We start from the raw sequence: 25,065 nt of genomic DNA on the forward strand, positions 1-25,065 counted from the left end.
ACTTTTATGCTCACTTTACTCTAATATATGTAATTTTGTAGATATTCCTTGGGCTGGAGAACTGCACCTCAGAATTCAGAGAAGTGCGAAATTCAAAGATGGCTGCATTTTGGTTCATGTAATGTTTTGGGAAGTGCGAATTAGGTAGAGATTTGCCTCTGAATGTGAATTGAATCAAATTTATCCTCCTGTCCCTGGGCAGGGCTTCTTGAGAGTGACAGAAGCATTCCAAAGGGTTTAGGGCATTATAGCTCCACCCCCTGACCTCACCCTGTTACCTGCATTAATTTAATTTTTCCATGGATATTCAGTCTGCTGCACTTAAAACTGGAGGATCGTATTTAAGTCCATGCAGTAAGTTTACGTCCCGTTTGAGCCACAGAGTAGCAGGCTGGAAACCCAACCTAAGGGGATAGAATCTGACACCCAGAAGTTCAAAAGACTGTGCGAGAAAGGAACACAAAGTAAAAAAAACTGAATGTGTGGTTTTATTATATTTAAGTTTCTATTCTCTATGGAGCTTAAATATGTCTATCACATAGTTAACAGTAATTGTCATTTTACATGTTTGATACACAGTACAGGACTAAAGAAAAAACAAAAAACCAGAAGGTAAGGGAGTGCTGGAAAAATTAAAAGGTTTCCTCCAAGTAATTAATCAACTCTGCAGCACCATTCGGAAAAGCTTTGACCAAGAGACTTGAGTGTCAGCAAACACTCCAAAAGGACAGGGAGAGACCAAAACATACAAATCAAAAACAACTGACACAAGACTTTAATATATTTTAAGATTTGATGCAAGATTAACAAACAAACAAACAAACAAACAAACAAAAATACCACTAATAATTTTAATGTCCTGTTTCAAATTAATAAATATAATATAAAAATATACACCACTTCATGAGAGGATGGATGGGCTGAGTTTAAAGAGGAAGGTTAAATATCGCTTTCAAACGTATGCAGATATGTCTTTAAGGAGAGGATTTCGGAGTAGCTTCGGCTGGTCTTCCGGAAGAAATCCAAGTTGGTGAGCTGCTCGATGTCGCGTACTCTGGCGGTGTGCATTTTCAAGAGCTCTTCAACCCATCGGGATTCATCCTCGGAGGAGTTCTGGAATTGAGAAAGGCACCATGACTAAACATGAACTCTCCCTTATTAAAGAGAGCATCCGATGCTCCATCAATTCATTTTACTTGAACTACGGTCTTTATAAACAGAGGGTTTGCAATTTGTTGAGAAGAGCCCGCAGGGAAAGTTGGTGTCTCGTAGAATGTACAGTAGAGCTGTAGACAGGGCTGGATTTAGGTATAACGGGGTCCTAAGCTACTGAAGGTAAAGTAAAGGTAAAGGGACCCCTGACCATTAGGTCCAGTCGTGACCGACTCTGGGGTTGTGCGCTCATCTCGCATTATTGGCCGAGGGAGCCGGCGTATAGCTTCCCAGTCATGTGGCCAGCATGACAAAGCCACTTCTGGCAAACCAGAGCAGCACATGGAAACGCCGTTTACCTTCCCGCTGTAGCGGTTCCTATTTATCTACTTGCATTTTGACGTGCTTTCAAACTGCTAGGTTGGCAGGAGCTGGGACCAAGCAACAGGAGCTCACCCCGTCACAGGGATTCGATCCGCCGACCTTCTGATCAGCAAGCGCTAGGCTCAGTGATTTAACCACAGCGCTACCTGGGTCCTTTATATGTCCAGCTGTCCTTGAATATATGCTATATTGTAATTTATGGACCTAATACCGGTAGGTATCTAAAGCCATTTGCACATAACAAAACATGTATTTTATCAAAGTAATTGTTGAACTGAAATACAATTAAGAAGAAGTGTATTAATGGTGAAATACAATTAAGAAGAAGTATATGGTTGGCCAAGAGAGTGGGGCCCTAAGCTATAGCTTGTTTAGCTTATACATAAATCTTGCACTGGCTATAGAGTTGGAAGGGAAGTGATCTAGTCCAAGAATATGTTGCCCAATGTGGGACACAGATCAACAACCCTGAGACTGACTCATGCAATCGCAGCACCATGTTAGTTTTGAATACAGTACTTCGGTTTGCATTCGCTATCCTACATTCGTTCCAGATTTTCGGTATTCCATGGCAATATTTGATTTAAGACGTTAACTACTAAAAACGCAAGGGTCCAATGTTTAAGGCTGCTTTCTAAACCAAAAAGTCGTGTTTCACACAACACGTAGCATCACACAGCCTGGTTCTACATGGCTGTGAAGTGATTCCAACCACACTGCTGTTACCAAGAGGCTAGCAAAGGTTGGGTTTACCTCTAGGCCCTACAGAAGGCGATTGGATCCCCACATGGATGCAACGGCCATATTGGAAGGTTGTACGCAGCCACCAGGTGGTGCTGTGTCATTTGAAACCATCTTGAACATCCAGAGCAGTTACATATTTGAGACATTGTTTTGTGAGTCAAATATTTTTCTCCACCCGCCATTCCAGGACACCAGAATGTTAACCCTGATGGCAACTCAAAATAAAAAAATTCCCCAGAAAAATCCTCCATTACCTGCTCCAACTACCGAGATTTTAAAACAGAGGTCTGGCAGGAAGAAAAGGGTTGCTTTGCCCTCTTTCCCTGCTTGCTGTTTTCTGCTCGCCTCCTTAAAAGCATACACAGGCAAACATATTTGGGGACACACACAGTTCTGCGTTTGTGGAAGCGGGTTGTTTTGAACAATAAACCACCAGCAAATAGAATAGTTAAATACCTGCTCTTTTCTGGTCCTCTGCTCAAAATATACCTTTCATACATTATACTAGTACAAGTGTGTACACACACACAACTTACCATTTGTTATTAGATAATCTATAAACTGCATTTGCCTTCATTCCCTTTTACCTCCTCTCTCCTCTCCCCTTGAGAAATGACTTTACTTCTTCTCCTCTTCATTTACCGATAGCACTCTAGAGATGATTGCTACTACTTGCAACGATTAATTGTGAAGAAGTAGCACCTCTCTAACCAAGTATGGATGTGTTAAATGGTTCATCCAAGCCCTTAAGAGTGCTTAGAGGAGAGACGCACACACCAAACTGTTCCCCATCGGAAAGAAGCTGAGTGCAAATCTCTACATGTTTAAATCAACGGAAGCAGATGGCAAATACAGCTGCCTATGCCTGTTTTCACAATGGAACTCTTTTGCTGTGTAAATATACTTAATAAGCATAACTTGTGAGGAACACAGGTAAGCAAGCCCAGAGTAATTACAATGTTAAGTAGTCTGTGATTGCTTACCTGTGGTCCTTGGGAGTCTTATATCTCAAAAGCAGCCTTTCCCAGTCTTGGCTCTCCAGATGTTGTTGGACTGCAACTTTCATCATTCTTGACCATTGGCCATGCTGGATGATAGAGGCTGCAGTCTAACAACATCTGGAAATGCTATAAAAAAATGTTGGTCATCCCACTCGCCACAGCACCCAATGTGTTTTAACTATAGGCAATCTTGGGTTTATGTGCCATCCCCAGAACATAAATTCAAAGTTAGTTGCCTGTATATAGAAATTAATGAACTGCATACTTTTGCATAGTTCAGTGATTTAACATGCTTTACAGAGAGAGAGAGAGAGAGAGAGAGAGAGAGAGAGAGAGAGAGAGAGAGAGAGAGAGAGAGAGAGAGAGAGAGAGAGAGAATTCTAGCATGTTTTTATAAGTCATTTTCTTGTTGTTTTCGACCTGGTTGGCCATGCTCGTGAACATTCACAATTTATCACCCTGAATTAGAGTTCAAATTAGTGCTGGATAATTCTCAGGTTATTAGAACTTTGGGCATAGAAGATTGCTGCTGTTCTTGTTGCATCATTTCTTCCCATTATTAAACCCTGCTTCTGTTTCGGTATTCGGTCATTAAAATCATTTCAAACCATGTTCACCGCAGTCACATTTGTTTCATTGTCCTCAATAATTTCCCAAACAAAACAAAAAATGTCAATGGGAACTCCAAACAAATAATTTTTTTAAAGTGGGAATAAATTTTATCCGGGATAAAGTTTTAATTCCTATTTATGAAATCAGAATGAAATATGAATATAACTCTTTCCTATTTCTTTTCTCTTTCAGGATTAAATGAATACACACTGGTCACCAACATCTGAAAAGCAGATGATGTGTCAGCAAATTTTGCTCCTCTTCCTCTGAAATTCACCCCACCTCTAAAGCATGGGCTGAAAGTTTCACTTTTTGGATTTTTAGCTCAGTTACAGAATTCCTGACCTGCATTTGGTAGAACAAACAGACAGAACATCACTGCAGCCGAACAAGACTGAAAGTTACTCCCTCTTTTCTTCCTGTTTTCTGGTTTCATAAGAAAAAAAAAGCAAAGGTATCTGTTTGAACTTACAAAGCAGCTCTCATCATTGTCTGGACGGTGTGGGAATATATATGACAGAACAGACAGTGGTCCATCACACTTGTCAGCTGGCTGAGTGAAATCTAAACAACTTGTTATAATACTATAGTAATGGGTTGGAACTGGGATTGAACTTCCTTCCACATACCTAGAAGAAAGGAGAGGGGTTTGGGTTATTTTTTAAAATTACAAACATACATAAAGGACACGTTGAAACAGATTTTGGGTAAATAACTGCCCTAACTCAGCTACCTATTAAAAAGGATCTATAGTATATCAACTTTTTGCAACAAAAGTGGGGATACTAGGTTGTCCAGAATATGTTGCTGGACTTCAAGTCTCTTCGGTTGCAGCTATCATGGCGTCAGTAGGGAGGAACGCTGATGATTTGGGAATTCAACAACACCTCAAAGGTTTCTTCCAAAACAATGGCAAGATCCTTTTCACACACACATGGAAACAGGTGTGTTAAAATATCCAAAGCAAAAAGCCCTACCACCAATACAACTGCATTTATTACCATGATTTGAAATTTAATCCTTTTAAATCTGATAAGGGAAACACCTTATTAGAAAAGCATAGAAAGTGCTTAAAAATGTATTTTGGAGCTGTAGACTTGGTATTGGTTTTACGCTGTGTTCAAGTACTTTGTCTTTAATGCTGAAATGCCACACTGTGCACTGCTCTAGGTGTTATTGTATGGTATGGGTTTTTAAAAACTTTGCACCCCACTTGCATTATTTTCTGAACCAATCTGATCCTGGGGGAATCCAGAGCCCCAAACAAGTCAGTAGGAATCTACCCAAAGCAGCAAACTTCCAAGAAGTCCGGTCTCCCCTTTCGGTGGGGCAGCATTACAGGACGACAGAGGCTCCTCTAAGGACCCGACAGGGAAATCGCAGCATCGGTGCCCTGGCTGGATAAGGTGGCGTGGATGTAAGCCTGCGGCGCTTATCAGGAGCCAGACCCTAGCCTGCATGCGGGATTAGCAAATAGGGATGCAGGCTCGGACATGGGCTGGGCCAGGGCTCAGACCCAAGGGAGCAAGGAGGTTTCCCTAGGGTACATAATAGCACCACCTTGTCCAACGTGTCGATCGTGACCGACAAGTAGATCCTGTAATGAATTCTGGTCGATTGCCACCCACCCTCCGTTGGAGACATTGGAATGGGCTGTTTTGACACTGCACGTGCGCATCCACCCCTGCCATGTCGGGGGAAGCAGCCAGTGCCCACCCACCCTGCACCCATTCCTGCCCCCTCAGGGGAAACAACCAGCAGCCGCCCACCCTGTACCTATCCCTGGGTGGTAGATCACTGCCAGTTTTTATATTGGATCGTAGATCACAGCCTACTTTAAGTTGGACGTGCCTGTCATAGCACAATCCCATGCACCCATAGCTAAGTCCCAGTGTTCAGTTCAACTCCTAGGTTGGCATTCAAAAGAGACTCCGGCCTAGAGGAGAAGATCCTTACAGCTTTATCTTGTCCGGCGTGTCATGCAAACCATCAAAGTCGTAATCAAAGATCGGGCCGCTTATAACATTGACTCCATTCCGCTCAATGGCATATCTCTTCACCAAAACCCGTTGGAAGTAATTCCACACCTCTGAATTTAAAAGAGAGACAGAGAGAGAGAGTACAAATTATCCTTAAAGGCAATAAGAGGAAATAAAAGTCACTTCTCATGTGGATTAAGAAAGAGAAACTTCTGTTGATTCTATATGCATTTATTTATGCTTTGATTTTTTGAAGTCTTCTATCTTGGATGAATGAAGATGCACACAGGAAGGGGATGGCAGAAGATGAAGAGGCCTGAATGAAAGGCAGAGCGGGGAGGACCTCCCAGGCTGGGAGAAGAGGGGGAAGCTCCCAGGGGATAGTCGGAAGGGATCCCTCTTCTGTGTGTGGAATAAGGGTTAAGTTATCATTGTGATAGAGGGCCTTGTATTTACTTTCTCTTCCTCTTCCTTTATTTTCTCCCTTTTCTTATTCTTGCTTTTTTCTTATTTCCTTTCTCTAGATTAGTTTGGCTTTTATTGTATTTTACGTTGAAAACTTTTAATAAAAATGGATGTAAGAAAGAGAAACCAGGATCGGGGGGGAGGAAGGGGGCGTGGTGGGGGCGGGCCACCCCAATTGTCACCACTGAGGGGGGGTGACAAAATGCCAGGTGGCACCCACTGCAGGGCCTGCAGTGCGCCCGAGCCATGTGTCTCTCCCGGGCGCCCACAGGCTCTACACTGCCCCAAATGATCTGCCCGCTGCCTCCCCGCCAGCTGTAAGGCGGCTGGGTGGCAGGAGGCAGGCAGACTCCTCGGAGGCCCTGTGGAGCGTCCTGCTCCAGCTCGCCTTGCCCCATGGGCAAGGTGCCCGTTCGGCTTGCTCTGCCACTGACCAGGATTGAGCTACACATGTAGGAAGAGGCGAAGTTCTTTTATCTAGGAGACCACTGCAGCAGATGGAAACATTAGCAGGATTTTAATTCCACTTGTAATGCAAAAAAAATACTACTGATAATATGGACTGTTACAAAATTTAGAGTATGGAAGAATATGCAGCTGTAAATGTTAAAAATAGGACCCCATGGAGGAAGTGGGGGGATGTCGTGAAATTCAGAGTGATCTCTAGTGTGATGACTTTTTCAATTTTTTTCTCAAAAATTATTTCCTGTAGCACAAATGGATGAACCTTTGCCTATTAATGACTAAAATGAGGTATATTCCATTGAAATATTAAAAAAAGGGCACGCACAAACCGTTTTTATTTTTTTTGTATGCCGTTTTACCATTTCATAAAATTGTATTAACAATTCTATATATATTTCGTATCAAATTTGGACACAACACCACATTCCACAATGGGGAGTGTTCTTAGCAACATAGGGTATACAAATGTCACACCTGCGCAAGGTAAAAGCCCCTTTTTGGGACCTCAAAACTCAGCCAGCAGACCCTACAGGAGAGGTAGCAAAACATCGCCCTCTATACTGTTACTGCAGCTACAAAAAGCTTCCTTGTGTGTTTGATGACCCTATATAATGTTGTATATATGTGACTCTAAAGCTTGGGTTCAGTTTTATATCTGCTTACAGTGACTTCAAAAATGGTCAAAAAACTGATAAATAAAATTTTTAAAATCATTTTGTGCGTGAGGTTTTTTTTATCAAATCTCTTTGAAAGTAAGATTTTATCTAAATCTTTAATGAAAGCTCATCAAATTATGATAGAGGGAAATGAAAAAAGTCATCACCGTAGTGATCTCAGTTTATGGTTATGTACTTGGACTGCTATAATTTTATATTTGGATATATATATGGAAGAGGCAAAGTTCTCACTGACCATGTTCACCAGAGGCAGGGAGCATAGTTAGCCCCTTACAGTTCATTCAGCTACACCTTTTACTCTCTTGCCTATATTGAGTGATTGCAGCTCATTCCTATATGGAACATTGCAAAGCACTGCTGTGAGCATTGACACTGGACATCCCTCGCAATCAGGAATTCCACACTGGCACAATGCATACCTGCAGCACAAAGAGTGCACACACAGTACACCCCTAAGGGTGGTTTGTAACACACCAGCAAAGTCTCCACACACGCCCAAGTCCACCACTATTATGGGCATTTTGCTAGTAATTCATTTTAACAAAAAAGGTAAGAATCGGAATTTGTTTGAGTAGACCACACGACATGGACCTTGTTGGTCATTTTCTGGAATTGACAAAGTGGGGCTGTCAGGAAATTTATACTAATCTGCATTGCTATAACCAGGGGGGTTAATGGATGTTTTTATTGATAGAAATGATATGTATGCCTGCATTATCTATCTATCTATCTATCTATCTATCTATCTATCTATCTATCTATCTATCTATCTATAAATTTAAAATATCTTTATTGGGGGGGAAAAGAAACATCAAAGAGTAAACAAATCAAACAAGCATAAAGCACATATTTCTAAACTTTGTGCAATTTTAAATCATTAAATTTAATTGCCTGCATTATCATGCTACTAGGATTACATTAACTAACAATTCTAAAACCATAATTCTCAAGGACAATTCTTTTTAAAAACATAGTACATAATCCACAAATTCTGTGTTTATGCATTCATATTTAAAAACATGGCACAGTATTCAAAGATTCACTTCCCATGCTTTTGGGTCAAATATCCAAGACCAGCAGATCATACAAATTCATTTTATTTTTTCTGTTTTTATTTTTATTTTCCTGCTCCCATGTTTTGTTCTCTCATTTCCCTCCCTCTGGCCGGTCCAAAACAAAGGAAATACACAGTGCCACTCCGAGGCTGGCATTGCCATGGGCACCACACAGATATCACATTGTTCTTGCCTACAAAAACAGGATGGGTTTCTTTTGCTGTCCTTACACATGACCTTACGCATGCAAGCACACATAGATGCCAACTGTAGTTCCCCAACATTGTGCTTTTAGGTGGATCATGCTATTTGCCCTGTGCTGTTTTTGGTTTTTTTAGGATGCCTTCCGCAGGCAAGCAGTGCCTACAATGGCCCCATTTAGGCACCAAGGCTTTTACAGACTCGCTCATGAGTCGCTGCCAGTCTGTCAGCGTTCCTAGGGAGGGATTAAATTGCACACTGGAAACTCACGGTTTTGCAATTCAAGTGGTTTAAAAGTGCTCAGTCACATCAAATCCACTTGTAAAAAAAATCTAGGCTTCTTGCAGTTAGGAAAGTGATGGGGAAGCACATTAAAAAGTATGGGGCGGCAATTGATTGACAGGAAGGCATATAGCTTCTGTGCAAGCAAATTAGGACGAATGTTCAAATAAACAATTCTTCCGGAGGAGATCCTCTGCTGTCTTATTCAGCTCAAGTTACAGGTAGGTAGCCGTGTTGGTCTGAGTCGAAGCAAAATAAAAAAATTCCTTCAGTAGCACCTTAAAGACCAACTAAGTTTATATTTTGGTATGAGCTTTCGTGTGCATGCACACTTCTTCAGATACACTAGAAACAGAAGTGTCAGACCCTATATATATACAGAGGGTGGTGGGGGTGGGTGGGAATGGGAGATGGGCTGATGGGAGTGGTAAACCTGTAGATGGGTGTTAATGGCTGCAGCCATTAACACCCATCAGCAGCCATTAACACCCATCTACAGGTTTACCACTCCCATCAGCCCATCTCCCATTCCCACCCACCCCACCACCCTCTGTATATATATAGGGTCTGACACTTCTGTTTCTAGTGTATCTGAAGAAGTGTGCATGCACACGAAAGCTCATACCAAAATATAAACTTAGTTGGTCTTTAAGGTGCTACTGAAGGAATTTTTTTATTTTATTCAGCTCAGTGTGTCTCCTTCTCAGCAGACATCTGAAGGGAGCCCTGTATGGGGAATTTTTAAATGTTTGATGTTCTACTGTGTATGATGTTTTAATTTATTGGAAGCTGCCCAGAATGGCTGGGGCAACCCCGTAAGATGGGAGGCATATGAATAACAAATTATTATTATTATTATTATTATTATTATTATTATTATTATTATTATTATTAATTTTGGGTTTGCATGATGTTGGTTTTTGTATTCATAGTCTGTTTCTGGGCCCAGTTTAAAGTGCTGGCCCTCTTCCTCGGTTGCGCTCTGGGTGGAGCTCCCAAGTAAAGTGAGGCAGGGAGAGGGCCTTTTCAGTAATGGCACCTTGGTTATAGAATAGCTTTCCTAGGGAGCCTTGCCTGGTGCCATTTCTGTGGTCTTTTCAGTGGCACATAAAGACCAAGCCTTGTAAACAAACATATGTAGTCAGATGGGGGCAGCCAAGTTTTAAATCTATGTTTTTAATTTTGGGCAGTGGAAGACAGTTTGTGATGTTTGTTTCTGTGGTTTGATTTTATGGTTAATTTTATTTATTTATTGCAAGCTGCTAATAAATCAAATTACATTATGGGGTAGCATGAAAATGCCCCTCATAAAATCATAGCTGGGGAGTTATTTATATGATTGATGCTTTCATGAACTTTACAGTTATGAGAAGGTTTGTGAACGGTACTGTTAAAACATAACATTAAAAGTACTGATTTACAACATGCACGCACAATCTGATCTTTCCCTGCTTCCTGGTGCACGTTGAAATTACCAGGAAGGTGAAATTACCAGGTAGACTCATTTCCCCCCAAGGATTCTGCCCTGGCATTGAAAGCAGACACATGTGCAGAAGAGCCAGAAGCAGAGTTTTACCAATGCAGATCAGAACCAGGTACGTACTTTTGAAGGCAGGATACATCGGAATGACATTTGTTATTAGAAAAGCATCGTATTTTGCATCTGCTGAGGAACTGAGTTCTGAAAGAGAAAAAGATACATCCTGTCAGAATTACTTTATATTGGTGGTTATGGTATCTACTGAGATGCTGCAAGGACAGACATCCCCTGTACAGTGGTACCTCGCAAGACGAGTGCCCTGCAAGACAAATTTTTCGCAAGACGAGGGCATCTTGCGGTCTGATGGTGACTCACAAGACGAATTCGTTTTGCGAAAAATTCATCTTGCGAATCGCGGTTTCCCATAGGAATGCACTGAAATTTAATTAACGCGTTCCTATGGGCAAAAAAAAAAAAAGAAATGTGATGATAATGATAAATAAGGTGATGATAATGATAAATAATAATAATAATAATAATAATAATAATAAGTACCCTGCACATCTGACTGGGTTGCCCTGATGCCATGGACCCCCTGGGTGCGTTTTTCTGGGTTCAGATTTTTCTGCTGCTGCATGAAATCTGCACCTACCTACTTCTTCCTTTCTGCGGCATGTACCTGGGTCTGACTGCAGAATAGATTTTTGCACACCACCAGCAAAATAATAGTATAATGTTGAAATAATATTATATCCCTAAAGGGGTAGTGCTAAATATACCTTGGTATCAAGGAACAGAAGCCTGAGAGGCGATATAAAATAAATCAGATTTACTTTGGGTAAATTAACAACATCTCAAGTTAGTGTTGGAGGATGCAGGGTTCTCTGCACTGGGAAGAGTATATGTGTGCTCAGCATTGCCCCGAGATCACTTGGGAGGATACTAAACTGAAAGAGACCTGCTGCCGCTCAAGCTTATGCAGCGGCTTGCCTCTTCAGCTGTGGGAACCGCAGCAACAAAAAGCAGCAAGTTCTCTCCCATATGCATTCACTGTCCCCTTGTTTGGAGCCCTGTTCAGGTTCCATCACCATCATCTGGACTGGCACAGATGGCCAGCGAGCAACAGAATCTGTAGCTACCGTGCCCCAAATCAAAATTTAAGCTTACGGGGAGGGAAAAGGAATCCGTAAGACATGTGTCTGTCCACTCTGTAGGCCGTACAGCTCTGACTATTGCTTGGAGAGATGCGCAGGTCAGGTCTCACACAGTTGGCCAGCTGCTCTGTGGCTCCAGGCACCTCTGCCTGCATTGAAAGAAGGAGGAGGAGGAGAAAGAGAAAGAGAAGGAGAAGGAGAAGGAGAAGGAGGAGGAGAAATACTGCTGTTTATTTCATTTACTTAGATGCTGCTTAATATTCAGAATTTATCAGCAGGAAAATATGGATCCTCTAGTAAGTACAGTGGTACCTCGGGTTACAGACGCTTCAGTTTACAGACTCTGCTAACCCAGAAATAGTACCTTGGGTTAAGAACTTTGCTTCAGGATGAGAACAGAAATCGCGTAGCAGCCATGCGGCGGCAGCCCCATTAGCTAAAGTGGTACCTCAGGTTAAGAACGGTTTCAGGTTAAGAACGGACCTCCAGAACGAATCAAGTTATTAACCCGAGGTACTACTGCACAGAAATCTAATGCCTACTCTTCCATTGCTGTTCCGAAAAAGACCAACCCAAGTACACCATTTCTTAAAAGAGCCTATTCTCCTGCATGTTTCATACTTAGATAAGCAATGCAAACCCAATTCCCCATCTCACACCCTGGAGTACAGGAGGAGAGTCCTGTTGGATTAGACTGAAAACCCAGAATCCTGTCACCCACAGATTTATTCATTTATCAAATCCCTGTACTGCTCTTCATCCAAGGATCACAGGGTGGTTTACAATACGAAAACAAAAAAAGTAACATAGCAACAAACAAAAACAATACCCCCACCACACACACACACACACACACAGTTTAAAAGGCCATAGATTCTTTAATTAGCCAAAGGCCTGGGAGAAGAGGAATGTTTTCGCTTGGAGCCTAAAAGTATGTAATGAAGGTGCCCGGTGAGCCTCCCTGGGGAGAGCACTAAGAGATTCAGGAAAACAGTCACCTGCTTTGAAATAGTGTAGGACGTCCAGAGAGGCATCAGGAATGTTTCGCTGTAGCCACTTTCGAAGTCGTGGTGGTGCAAAATGCTGTATTTTGTACGGTAAAGAACAGCTGGGCGACCATAGAGGAGGTGCTTGTTATCTGCAAGTAACAGAAGATTGTGGGTGGGACACATTTTATACATGTATAAAAGCCACTTAGCGAAGAAATATATGTATATATAAATCAAACCCCTCCAAACCACAATAATCAGGCACACCTGTGATCTCTGCACCACTATCTGATACTAGGAAGCTTTTCCACAGTAATTTGGGGAGCAGTATTGCAAAGCAGCATAAAGTATGCTTGGGTAGTCCTCTCTTCAAATGTCAACTCTGCTGCAAGCTGACTAGGGCATATCTGCCAACTCCCGGATTGAAAAATCCGGGGCCAGCATGACATGCGTAGAAGCGACTTCCGGTGCCGGCGCTGCCCAATTTCCGGTGCCCAGACATTGATTATTGCACTTTATACTGGACTTTTAAGACTTCGAGCATGAGATTTTGTACACATTTTTGAATCTCCTTGTATATGTGAAAGTTGTTGGTGCATATACATTTAAATATTTGCACAAACATTATGTCATGGCAAACCTAGGTTAGCCAGCCACCGAGTGTATACTCATCAGAGAGCTACAATGAACCTCATGGTCTAATCAACGCCTGCAGGGCCGTCTTAAGCATATCAGGCGCCCTGGCGTGACGATCCCTCTGGCGCCCCCCCCGCCCCGTTTCTCAGCACGGCGGGCGGGCCCCCCTGGTGGCCCAGTGCCCTGGTGCATTGCGCCACCCAGCCTTGCCTTAGGGCCGGCCCTGAACGCCTGCAAGACCCTGCTTGCAAGCACACTGAACTTGTGTACACCTTTAAAAAAATACAAGATACACACAGCTGTCTTTAAGCACACTGGAAGTAAAATCAGTCTGCTTTCCAGGGTTGAAAGCAATCATGCGACAGCGTGGGGTTTCCCTCTGAACATTCAGAAGTGCTCTAAAGATAGCCAGTGTTGCTGCAACTTGCGTTCCCGGGCTCAAATAAGAAACAAGTATTACAACACCCAATCATTCTTATCTGGTTCAGACTCTGCTCACTCAACTCCCCCCCCCCCCAACTGATTCTCCACATGTGCGCATGAGCGCACGAACCGCTCCACCAGTGACAAGCTTCCAGGCAAGGCATCTCCCCAGCACCTAGTTTTATAAAACTACATTTCCCAGGGGAATCTTTGGCCACGGGAATCAAAGTGCTCTGCCCTTTAGCTCATGCCTGCTGCCACCAAAGCACGGCAGCCACGGCAACTATTACGTGTGGCAGAAGGGAAGGGAGCAGATAGACAGCAAGGGATTTGAGTGAGGGGTGCATACACTCCCTAAACAACTTCTAGCAAAATTTGCCTGGTTAGAAATGCACAAGATGCTGGCTGGTTTCTTATCATGTTAAACTGGCAGTTTAGTAAGCTAAGCATGAGAAATAAAATGGTTCATTTTACTGAGTTGGCCCCCGTGTCCTCACCTTCCGTTCCTTTGACATAAAGACGCCGATTGAGTTCGTCCAACTTATTCTAGTAAAAAAGAAAGAAAGAAAGCATACACACAGGGCACATAGGAGATTGGCAGCTGAACTAAAAGATCGGCGGCTGGACTAAGAGAACATTCTCTTATTCCCGTTCTCAATATTTACCTTGCAAAGCAAGACTAGTCCTGTCAAAAGGGCTCTGGGTAAGATTTCCAAATTTGTAAGGACACGTCTCTGCTATACCCTTTGCAAGCAACTACTGACGAGAAAGAATATGCTAAAGTTCTGCATGCATGCCAGATCAAAAGGGATTGTAAAAATCCGCTCAGTTCTTTGTCTAAGGTCTTCTCTTGATGAGTGTCTGAACAGTCCTCTACTTGGTAGGATGCCCAGGCCAATCCATGCAGCTAAACTGAGAAGACTGATAGATTTGTGCAAGGTTCAAGCAGCAGTCAAGTCAACTGCTTTGCCCTGCAAGCCTCCTTATAGCAGGACACGGGCATGAATCTCTCATTAGGCAAGACTCCAGGCCCCAACTCTCCAGGAGTCTGCATGCCACATCATCTTAGCATTTGAAAACTGGCTCCCTTTGCAGCAAAAAAAAAAAAACATACAAAGGCTTAGATTTTTAAAAACCAAAGTCATAGGGGTTACCAACCTTTGGGGGCTTACTGTGACATTTGGATTGTTCGGCAAGTGCTGTAGTAGGCACTTTGGTGACTACTCTCCCCTTCCCCTTGTTTGCCTCCCAGGCTCCCCCCCAAAACAAACATATGCACAAGCAACACTTCCCCAATGGACCTGGGTAAAAGTCAGATCCAGTAGAATTAACCTGATCCTTGAAAGGCACATAGAGCTGAAACAGGAAGTGGAACAGAGAACCACTCTTCCAACTTCCTCCTTTCAGCTCCATGTAATTTTTTAAGGGAGAAAAACTAACACCCCCGTGAGGTTCCTGGGGAAGGGGTGCAGCTTGGAGGTTTCTTGGGTACCAGGGTGCCATTGGATCTACCAAGATCGACCTCAGCCAGCACTTATCTCCTTACAACCACTCTAGGGAGTGGAACTTGCTCTTTGCCTCCTCCTCCTTCTCCTCCTCCTCATCATCAACAGCAGCAGGGAGGAGACCAGTATTGCTCATTGCAAGGGGAAAAATCAGCCTACTATAGGCAACCTGAGACACATTCAATGGCAGTCCAGGAGAGAATGATTGGTATCACTTGCCAGGTCACGTTGAAGAAGAAGAGTAGTACAGGTAGTAGTTTGGATTTGATATCCCACTTTATCACTACCCTATGGAGTCTCAAAGCGGCTAACATTCTCCTTTCCCTTCCTCCCCCCACAACAAACACTTGTGAGGTGAGTGGGGCTGAGAGACTTCAGAGAAGTGTGACTAGCCCAAGGTCACCCAGCAGCTGCATGTGGAAGAGCAGGGAAGCGAACCCGGTTCCCCAGATTACGAGTCATGAAGCATTTCAGACATTGCTAGCAGACATTCAAAGAGGCAATTGCCTGGTGGACCTTCCGGGTAGCCAGAGCTTCCCACGGCCTTACCTTGTCCTCACAGGTGCATCCCAGGTCATAGTCAGACGAAGGTGTTGTAGCCACAGGATAGAGCGGCCGAGTAACTTCTTCTGGCATGATTGGCTTATATGTGTTGCTCCGGAGGAGGTGATTTAAGCTTCCGTGGGTTCCATTGTTAGGAGCAGGCTTTAATCCAAGAAGATCTGGAGGGTGCATAGAATGAAACCAAGTTCTGCACGCCAGCTCACTGTGGCACTTTCAAGACTACAAACTGAAAGGCAAGGAGACATTTGCCCCTTGTCTGCCAAGGCAGCAACTTATATACAGGAAATTGTTCTTTAGGAGAGGGTTCTGCCATGGCTGTTACTTCTTCTTGTTTTTAAATTCATCTGGTGTTATTGCCTGTGCTGTTTTTAACTGTTATTATTGCATGTCACACAATGCCTCGAGGCATGTGTGGAAAGTGATAGATGATGGAGAGACCGGCAGAGAGACAGAAACAGTCTTCCCCATCAGGTGAACATGTTTTCAATCTCTGCTTAACCCAATTTCACCTGGCCACCATGTTTTACTCCTGGACGTTGTAACATTATCTGAATTTTAATGATTGCTGGGGTATTATTATTATTATTATTATTATTATTATTTGTCAGCCACACTGAAAGCACTTTTGCTGAAGGGCAGGTTAAGGTTAAGGGAAAGGGAAAGGACCCCTAGATGGTTACGTTCAGTCAAAGGCGACTATGGGATTGCGGCGCTCATCTCGCTTTCAGGCCAAAGGAGCTGGTGTTTGTTCACAGACAGCTTTCTGGGTCATGTGGCCAGCAGGACTAAACCACTTCTGGCTCAACGGGACACCGTGACGGAAACCAGAGCTTACGGAAATGCTGTTTACCTTCCCGCTGCAGTGGTACCTATTTATCTACTTGCACTGGTGTGCTTTCGAACTGCTAGTTTGGCAGGAGCTGGGACAGGGCAATGGGAGTTAAGGAAGCATGGCAGATCGCCCTGCAAGAGGCAACAATATAGGATTCTGCTCTTCAGCCTGCAACAGAACTGCTCAAAAGAAAAATGCGGTCCTAGAACAGAAGAAGGAAAGAAAGAAAGAAAGAAAGAAAGAAAGAAAGAAAGAAAGAAAGAAAGAAAGAAAGAAAGAAAGAAAGAACGAGAGAACGAGAGAAAGAAAGAAAGAAAGAAAGAAAGAAAGAAAGAAAGAAAGAAAGAAAGAAAGAAAGAGAAAACGAGTGTTTCCACTTACCACACATCACATTGTAAAGTTCTATATTCTCAAAAGGAGGCACTTTTGCCCTGAATTTAAATGAAGGTCCGTAGCCTACAAAGACCGTCTAAGAGAGAAAGACAGAAAAGAAGAAACAGTAGTGTCATTGTGGCCGAATGCATTTTGTAATCTGGGAGCAGCTGTCTAGAGGGCCACACTGATGTTCAAGCCAGCCTTCCGAGGGCCACGTGCCAGCTGCTTGTGGCCTATGTCTGTACGTAAACACACAATGTTCAAACACGCTCACCAGACCTGTAGTCTCCCCTCTGTCACAAACACAAGCAGTCAGATGCTCCTACACACAAACACACACACCCCTATCCATCCTTGTCCACTCCAGTGCTTGAGTGAAATGGCTGGAAATGTTGCCTTCTGCTTTGAGACTTTCCACCTACTTCCACTCCTGTGCTGGAATAGGGATTGGGAAGGTAATGTTGGCTTCTCGTCTCAAACAGTAGCCAGAGGCTTCATTTCCAATCTCAGCCCCGTGCTGCTTAGCACCAAGAGCGGAAATACACAATCCCTCTGAATCTCTAATGAGCAGGGAGAGCAATTTTACTAACCAGCTGGGAGATAAAGCATTCTGCCTACCCTTTAAGCTAATTCAAGAATGTTACTTTTGTGTTAACAATGCCTGCCATCCCACCTTCAAGTACAGTATTCTGCTACCGCCTACCTGCATGCTATTGATCTTGTTATCATAGCCGTGGTCTCCGTGGAAATAGCATTTTCCTGATATTTTCTTAAACACGTCTCCAGGTCTCCTAGAAGTTTTAAGAATATGTTGTTATTTTTTTACTACCACAAAGGAGTTCAAATGCCCCATGGACTGCCACTTTTTTTTACCGGTGGGATTCAATCACAGACCAGCAAATTCAGGTTGCAGAACTGAAGCGGATTTGGCATGGTTGTGCGGCAAGCCTGCTCCCTAACCCCGCCAAAAAAAGAACTACAAACCTAACTTTTAGCGGCAAGGGAAATGATGCAACAATGCACTAAATGTGGGATAACAATGGCTTGATGCAAGGTTGCGGAACCATTGGAAGAAGAAGAAGAAGAAGAAGAAGAAGAAGAAGAAGAAGAAGAAGAAGAAGAAGAAGAAGAAGAAGAGTTTGGATTTGATATCCCGCTTTATCACTACCCGAAGGAGTCTCAAAGCGGCTAACAATCTCCTTTCCCTTCCTCCCCCACAACAAACACTCTGTGAGGTGAGTGGGGCTGAGAGACTTCAAAGAAGTGTGACTAGCCCAAGGTCACCCAGCAGCTGCATGTGGAGGAGCGGAGACGCGAACCTGGTTCCCCAGATTAGGAGTCTACCGCTCTTAACCATTACACCACACTGGCTCTCACTTTGTGCAAATAAATATGCTTGAATGCTCAATTAGCATGTCATCTGGAAATGACCCGATTGCAGAAAGGCAGCTATTCACGCAAAGGTAGGGATAAAAGGATCTGTTAATTTTGACTCTCTCTGCTTCTCACTTCCAATTCAGATTCAATTCTTCACATTTCTGCAGCAATTTGGAATTTTTAAAAAACCCAAACCTCATGAAAATTCTTCAACATTTTTGTCCGAATTTAAACCCAACACGCACGCTTTGACATGTATATACCGGTATATGCAAGCAATTTATCCTAATACCACACATTTTTGCATGTTATTTTCACCAATATTTTTGCTTTCATCCACATTTCCCCGCTAATATATGCATGTTTGTAAACATTATTTTGATTGGGCAGCTAAAAATTCAGATAGGCTGCGTTTCTGTTTTCATATTGTTCCGGGAACTGCAAATTTGAAAGATTCAACTTTAATTGTGAACTGAATTAACCTGGCCCCAGACAGACAATCACCCACCCTAGTTAAATGTTAATGAAAATCAAACACACCATTAGAATTTTTTTTAGCAAGAAACCTCTTCTCAACTCTTGAAAAACTAAGGCTGCAATCCTAACAACAGCTACTCACAAGTAAACCACAAATAAGCAGGGCTAAGATTGCAGCCTTAGCCTAAGCAATATTCTTTTATAATTCTGAGGATCATTCACACTGTTATAGCTGTGCCGCTAAGGAAATCAAAGAAAAATTATTGCGATAGGAAACTCTTCAATTTTCTTGAGTCCAGCTTGCAATATGTACGTTTTTATAATTCTCTATAGGACTCTTTAAGACTAATGAGTAACCATGCAGCAATTCTGTATGTCAACAGTCACTGATACAGACATGGCTGGTTTCTTTAGCAATGGATAAGAAACCAAGCTCAATTCATTGCTTTGCTTTTTTACAGGCATTAGATCTAGTTCACTGGAAATCTCAAAAGGCAAAAAGTCGTAAGCGAAGGAAGACGTCTGCTTACTTGGCCACATGCCATCTTCTTTCCACCAGCAAATGAATATCCTCAATCCTTCGGTTATTCGCATAATGCAAACGCTTAGGGAGATGCTGTTTCAAATACGGCTTGAAGTGCTGGTCAGGCTTCCTGCACTGAAACACAGAATTGTAGAGTTGGAGAGGGGACCACGAGGGCCATCAAGCTCAACCCACTGCAGGGCATGAACCTTTTTGCCCAGTCCGGGTCTCAAACTCACCACCCTGAGATTAAGAGTCTGATGCTCTACCAACTGAGCTAGTCATCTGCTGTCAGAACCAGGAACCCTTTCTAAACCTAGCCTTACTTAATAGCAGTGCACCCTCTAGTTTATCTCTTATAAAGCTTATATCAAGTCAGATCATTTGCCTACCTCCACTAGTATTGTCTACTCTGCTTGGCAGCAGCTCCACAGGGTTTCAAGCAGCCTTGCCAAGCACCCAGATGAGAACTTAACTTGAGGCTGCAGGCACATAAGCAGTGAGCTGAGGCTTCAGGACCCAAACACCTACAGTAACATCTAATGTAGGGATGTCAGAGAATTCCAGTAGGAAACTGTGAAGTACAAATTGACCATCCCAGGTCTAGAAAGGAAATGAATCCAGCAAATATGATCGGTATCAATCCAGCTATTACAATTTGTATTTGCTGAAAACCATGTTGTTGTTTTAAAGCCCGCGGCCGACACACAACGAATGACATTTTCACACTTGGTTTTGATGCTTCCTTCACATTGAAATGAACAGTGTGCAAATAATAACATAATTGATTATGCTTAATTTGTAAGTTGCAAAAGTGACACTAAAGAGCAGGCAGCAACGTGAAAAGTTTAGTGCTGGGTGGAAACTGAACGGTGGCAAAACAGAAACAGCGCCAATTGTGATGAAGAAAGAGCAGAAGGGGAATTGAAGCCTTCATACATCCCAAATCCAATGTTAGAGTCATTGAAAATAGTGGGCTTTAGATCCATTAATTTAAATGGGTCTCCTACGAGTATAACTTGGTTGGATACAACCACCACAGTTTGGGCTCTGAGAGTTTGTCATCTGCAATTGATTGCAGTGAGTTACAGGCTGTTTGCTTAATTTCTTCCACCAAAATTTTTAAGATTGGGGTGCTGAGGGTGGAAAGAGATTGTGTTAACACAATGCTAAGATGACTTCCGTTTTCCAAAGATCCAAATTCCGAGTCTAAACTCATTTCCCCCACCCCACTTTTTAAAAACAGAGATGTCAATTCTTTCAATGGAGTGCTAGCAAAATATTTACTTGGAAAATACGTGTTTTTTTTCCCCCATTTCCAAAGGGATGGGATAAAGGGACTGTGTTCAGAGAATTAAGGCATCAAGTTGGTGCATGTCATCCAGAAAAGTTATAAAAATCTGTTAGCAGCAACAAAACAGTGGAAATCATGACGAGCTTTCTTCCACACCCATGAACGCTCCTATTTAAGAGGCTTTATGATAGTCTGATCATCATCCTCTTGAACAATTTCCGTGTTAGTAGCACTGTAAATGCTCAGCCCATAATTAGAAGCCGGAAGAGTGTGTGCTAAGCGAATACTTACTGTGAGATTAGCAACAATGGCTTTTGGATCATCTGTTGGAGAAAGGGGGGGGGGGAAGAGTGAAATCAACTGAACCTTGAGCTAGAGAAAAAGTTTTGAGTTACAAGAATTAGCTTTCATATTAAAAATGCTTTTATTTTGCATTCTGGGATGGATCCAAACCATGCATTTAGATGTGTGGAAAGGGTCTCCTGATTGTGGAAGAAACATTTATGCTTTGTGCTAGAGCCAGGGGCATAGGTAAGGGGGGGCGGTCGGCCCCAGATGCCATCATGGAGGGGTGTGTGTGACAAATTATCAAGGAACAATTACTGCCCTACTAGGGCAGTTCATAAAAAAAAACTTTTTTAAAAAAAAATGCCTGCTCCAAATGTCTTATTTTTACTACACTAGGGATTATATAGCTCCATATGAAATTTCATGCATGTCAGTCAATATCTTGACCCTCCTCCACAAAAATAGCTGTTTACTTGACTGTTTCCCTATGTCATGAAGGCTGAAATTTCAACAAAGCACGTGCCTTTGCTAGACTCTTTTCGGGCACCTGTTAAAAGCATTCTTCTTTAGGTAAGCATACCTAGATTCTTAGGAAGTTGAAGCAATTTTAATCTTAATATTTTTGCTTTTGTATGTTTTAAAGTAGGATTGTTAATTTTTCATGATTTTACTGCTGTGGTGTGTTTGTTTTTTTGGTAAACCACTTTGCAGGTTTTTAATAATATATTTTATTAAATAAATAAACAAACAATAAATATAAATAAAATAACACAAGCCAAAACACAATCCATCCTGTAGATTTAAGTACCGTATCTGTCCATAGTCATCTACTTGTTATCAGAGGCTCAGAATCTACATTCCTTTGTAAGAAAATATGAAATAGCGTAAAACCATTTTTGCAGGCAAAAAACCCAGCAATGTTTACAAAACATCTGAAGGCAGCCCTGTATAGGGAAGTTTTTTAATGTTCGATGTTTTCTCATGATTTTAATATTCTATTGGGAGCTGCCCAGAGTGGCTGGGGAAACCCAGCCAGATGGGCAGGGTATAAATAATAAGCTATTATTATTCTTATTCAACGGGCACCAGGTTATGGTTTGAAGGCACTCAAGTTGCTACAGCTAAGCAAGTCTGAGTCTGGTCAATAGTGGGATGGGGAATCATCCGAGAATTAAATGTGTGCCCCCTTGTGTTCCGTGGAGAAAGTAAAGTGGAAAATAAATGCAAGAAAATAAACATCACCAGTATCTCAAAATCCCTGAATTAGGAAGTGTTTCTTAAAACAAGATCTCTCTCAACAAGAGTGTTATCTTCATACTACCATCATTTCTGGCAGCAGGAAAAAGTATATATATCAGGAAATATGCAAAGGTGAAAGGCGAATACTGCTAAGATCAACTTACATCTGACGTTGCTGTTAGCTTTGGCACGAATGCGCCCCAATGTTCCTGGTATCAGAATTATGTCATCCACATTAGACAGATAGTTGTTTAAATATTCAGTTCTTTCACAAGCGGCATCCTCCATCCCTGTATCAAGAAACGTGATTTAGAAGCCGGTAGGGAGACTCCAGCATCAATATTTGTTACTTGAGAGCCAACTGATGGAGAGGTTAAGACTCGGGGAGCCCTTAACAGTTTACTTCTTTAACTTCACAGCATGTGTCCCTGAGAACACCCCTAGTCATAAATAAGACCAATCAGAAGTCTCTAAGATTTTGCTAACATGGTGATTGCAGTGAAGATAAAGGCATAAAACTGGGCTTAGAAATAAACTCCAGTGAGAATATCACAAGAACTATGACAAGCACAGTAAACCTCTGCTAAGGAAGTCAAGGAAATTTATGGACAGAGACTTGCAGCCCAATCTTCAGCATGTTTACTCAGCGCTTAGGTTCCACTGACTTGCATGATTCTTTTCTCTAGAACGTATACTTAAGACTGCAGTCTGAGCACTGAAAATACTAATGCACTGGCTTTTAAAAGTAAAAATAGCCCTATAAAACATCTGTTAGCAATAAGAGGTGGCTTAATATACCTGAGGTTCATAACTAAATTATCAACTTTGTCAAGGTTTCTGTAAAATAAAAAAAAATCCTTCAGTAGCACCTTAAAGACCAACTAAGTTTTTATTTTGGTATGAGCTTTCGTGTGCATGCACACTTCTTCAGATACAGTGAAATAGGAGTCCCCAGGCACTTATGTAGAGAAGGGGTGGGGAGGGGTGGGGAGGGGAGGGGGCATCACTCAGAAGGGTGGTGGAAGTGGGTGAAACTACAAGGTTTCTGTAGTTATAGCTTCTTGGCATCATTCTTTTATATATATATAAAATTAAACTTTATTGATTTACACATTAAAAATACATTCACAATCACACCAAAAAAAATTGTCCAAATCATAACAATCAATAACCAAACTTTTAAAAAGAACAAAAACAAAAAGACAAACAGAATCACACATTTACAAAAAAAACATCATCATTCTTGGCATCATTCTTGTCTGTATTTATTGTTGTCATACTCTTAGAAATGATTAATTGGACATCACCCTGGCCAGACTTCAGTAAAAAAGAATTCACACCAAAAACTTAAAGAATCAAAAAGTTGAATGAGGTCATTCTATCTGCCTAGAATAAGCTCAAACTGGTTTTGACATTCTCTTCTGGGGGATGCAGCCCTGACCCATCAACAACCTATGCTCAAATAAGGAATTAGATAACCATCATCCTGGACCATCTATCTCTGTCCTAGACTGAACTCATATTGTGTGGGCTTGTTCCAACAGTTGTTCCAGCAGCACAAGCAGAATCTCAGTTCTTATGACTAGATTAATAGGTTTGTGAGACAAGCAGTGAACTCTTCAGGCGGGTGACATCTGAACTATCCTTCTTCGGTTGGATTGTTTTGTTTTGTTTTGTTTTGTTTTTTAACCTTTCAGTAGTTCATCTCTCAGCAAACTGTTTGACACATTAGTGATAAATGTGATAAAGTCAAATACAAATTGCCGAACTAGACTAGACTTCAGAAGACCTGAAGTGGCAACAAACCACTGCAAGACAACACCTCATCCTCTTCCTTCCTTTAGATCAGTGATGGTGAACCTATGACACGCGTGTCAGATGTGACACACAGAGCCCTCACTGCTGGCACGCGCCCCATCGGCCCATTCATGCTGTTGTTGTTGTTGTTGTTCCCCCATTTGTTCTCCTGCTCCTCCTACAGCTTGTCTCCACTAGGGCTAGAGCTTGTCTCCACTGTTAAAACCCGGGTCCTTTGTTGTTGTTGTTGCTGCTGCTGGTAGCCAGAGATTGGTTTTTTAACCTGTTCTGTGCTGGGTTTTTTGGCGCTTTGGCAGACTATGTCAGTGCTGCGTGTTAGTTCCAGTGAAGGTATTATTCGTCATTTATTTCTGTTCTCTTTCCCCCAAAAAAGTGCAGCAGCTTTGGGGCACCCCCCCAAAAAAGCAAAGCAACTTTTGCACCCCCCCCTCTGGGCACTTTGTGATAAATAAGGGGTTTTTTTTTGTTTGGTTTGGTTAAATAATTAGTTTTTGGTTTATTAAATACAGTTATATATTACAATTATACATTTTTGTTACTTAAACTATAAATATCGTGAAATTATGGGTTTTTTCTCGAAGTCACACACCACCCGAGTTATGCTTGGTTTTTTGGTGAATTTTGACACACCAAGCTCAAAAGGTTGCCCATCACTGCTTTAGATATTTGTGTTTGCACTCATTTCATATGTTTCTCCCTATTCTCCACTGAAGACATGACGATATGTCTACATCTTAAAAACATGAGGATACATGCTGGAAGTCGCACAACTCCTGAAAAAGCAGCTCTCTCATTTACCAACACTCCCTTGACACCTTTTGCTAACTGGAGACCTTTAAGTACAGTGGTACCTCTACTTACGAATTTAATGCGTTCTGAACGCACATTCGTAAGTCAAAAAAAGTTGTAAGTCGAATCCCATAGGAATGCATTGGGAGAACAAATTCGTAAGTACAAGCAACCCTATCTAAAAATTCGTAAGCAGAAAAAATCCTATCTAAACCGCATCCAAGATGGCGGACGGAGCTCCATTCGTAAGTAGAAACATTCGTAAGTCGAGTTACCACTGTATTC

The 25,065-nt window shown here is 42.2% G+C and overlaps 1 protein-coding gene across 8 annotated transcripts in view; it reads right to left on the minus strand.

The window, feature by feature from the left end:
* Positions 1 to 470: 470 nt before the first annotated feature.
* The window catches only part of ENPP2 (ectonucleotide pyrophosphatase/phosphodiesterase 2), an 88,263-nt gene continuing 63,668 nt past the window's right edge, over positions 471 to 25,065 (minus strand). For all 8 annotated transcript variants that reach the window (XM_088675867.1, XM_035124965.3, XM_088675869.1 and 5 more), the window contains 13 exons: positions 22,338 to 22,463; positions 20,938 to 20,969; positions 19,360 to 19,487; positions 17,679 to 17,766; positions 16,982 to 17,069; positions 15,754 to 15,926; positions 14,197 to 14,245; positions 12,650 to 12,789; positions 11,665 to 11,800; positions 10,621 to 10,698; positions 5,850 to 5,982; positions 4,366 to 4,522; positions 471 to 1,113 (listed from right to left, as the gene is read on the minus strand). In XM_088675867.1, coding sequence (XP_088531993.1) covers positions 940 to 1,113; positions 4,366 to 4,522; positions 5,850 to 5,982; positions 10,621 to 10,698; positions 11,665 to 11,800; positions 12,650 to 12,789; positions 14,197 to 14,245; positions 15,754 to 15,926; positions 16,982 to 17,069; positions 17,679 to 17,766; positions 19,360 to 19,487; positions 20,938 to 20,969; positions 22,338 to 22,463 — 1,502 coding nt within the window. In that variant the 3' untranslated portion in view covers positions 471 to 939. The remainder of the gene's footprint in view (positions 1,114 to 4,365; positions 4,523 to 5,849; positions 5,983 to 10,620; positions 10,699 to 11,664; positions 11,801 to 12,649; positions 12,790 to 14,196; positions 14,246 to 15,753; positions 15,927 to 16,981; positions 17,070 to 17,678; positions 17,767 to 19,359; positions 19,488 to 20,937; positions 20,970 to 22,337; positions 22,464 to 25,065) is intronic.

This window comes from Zootoca vivipara, chromosome 8 (assembly GCF_965207765.1).
Source record: "Zootoca vivipara chromosome 8, rZooViv2.hap1.1, whole genome shotgun sequence".
In the NCBI taxonomy this organism is placed as follows: Eukaryota; Metazoa; Chordata; class Lepidosauria; order Squamata; family Lacertidae; genus Zootoca; species Zootoca vivipara.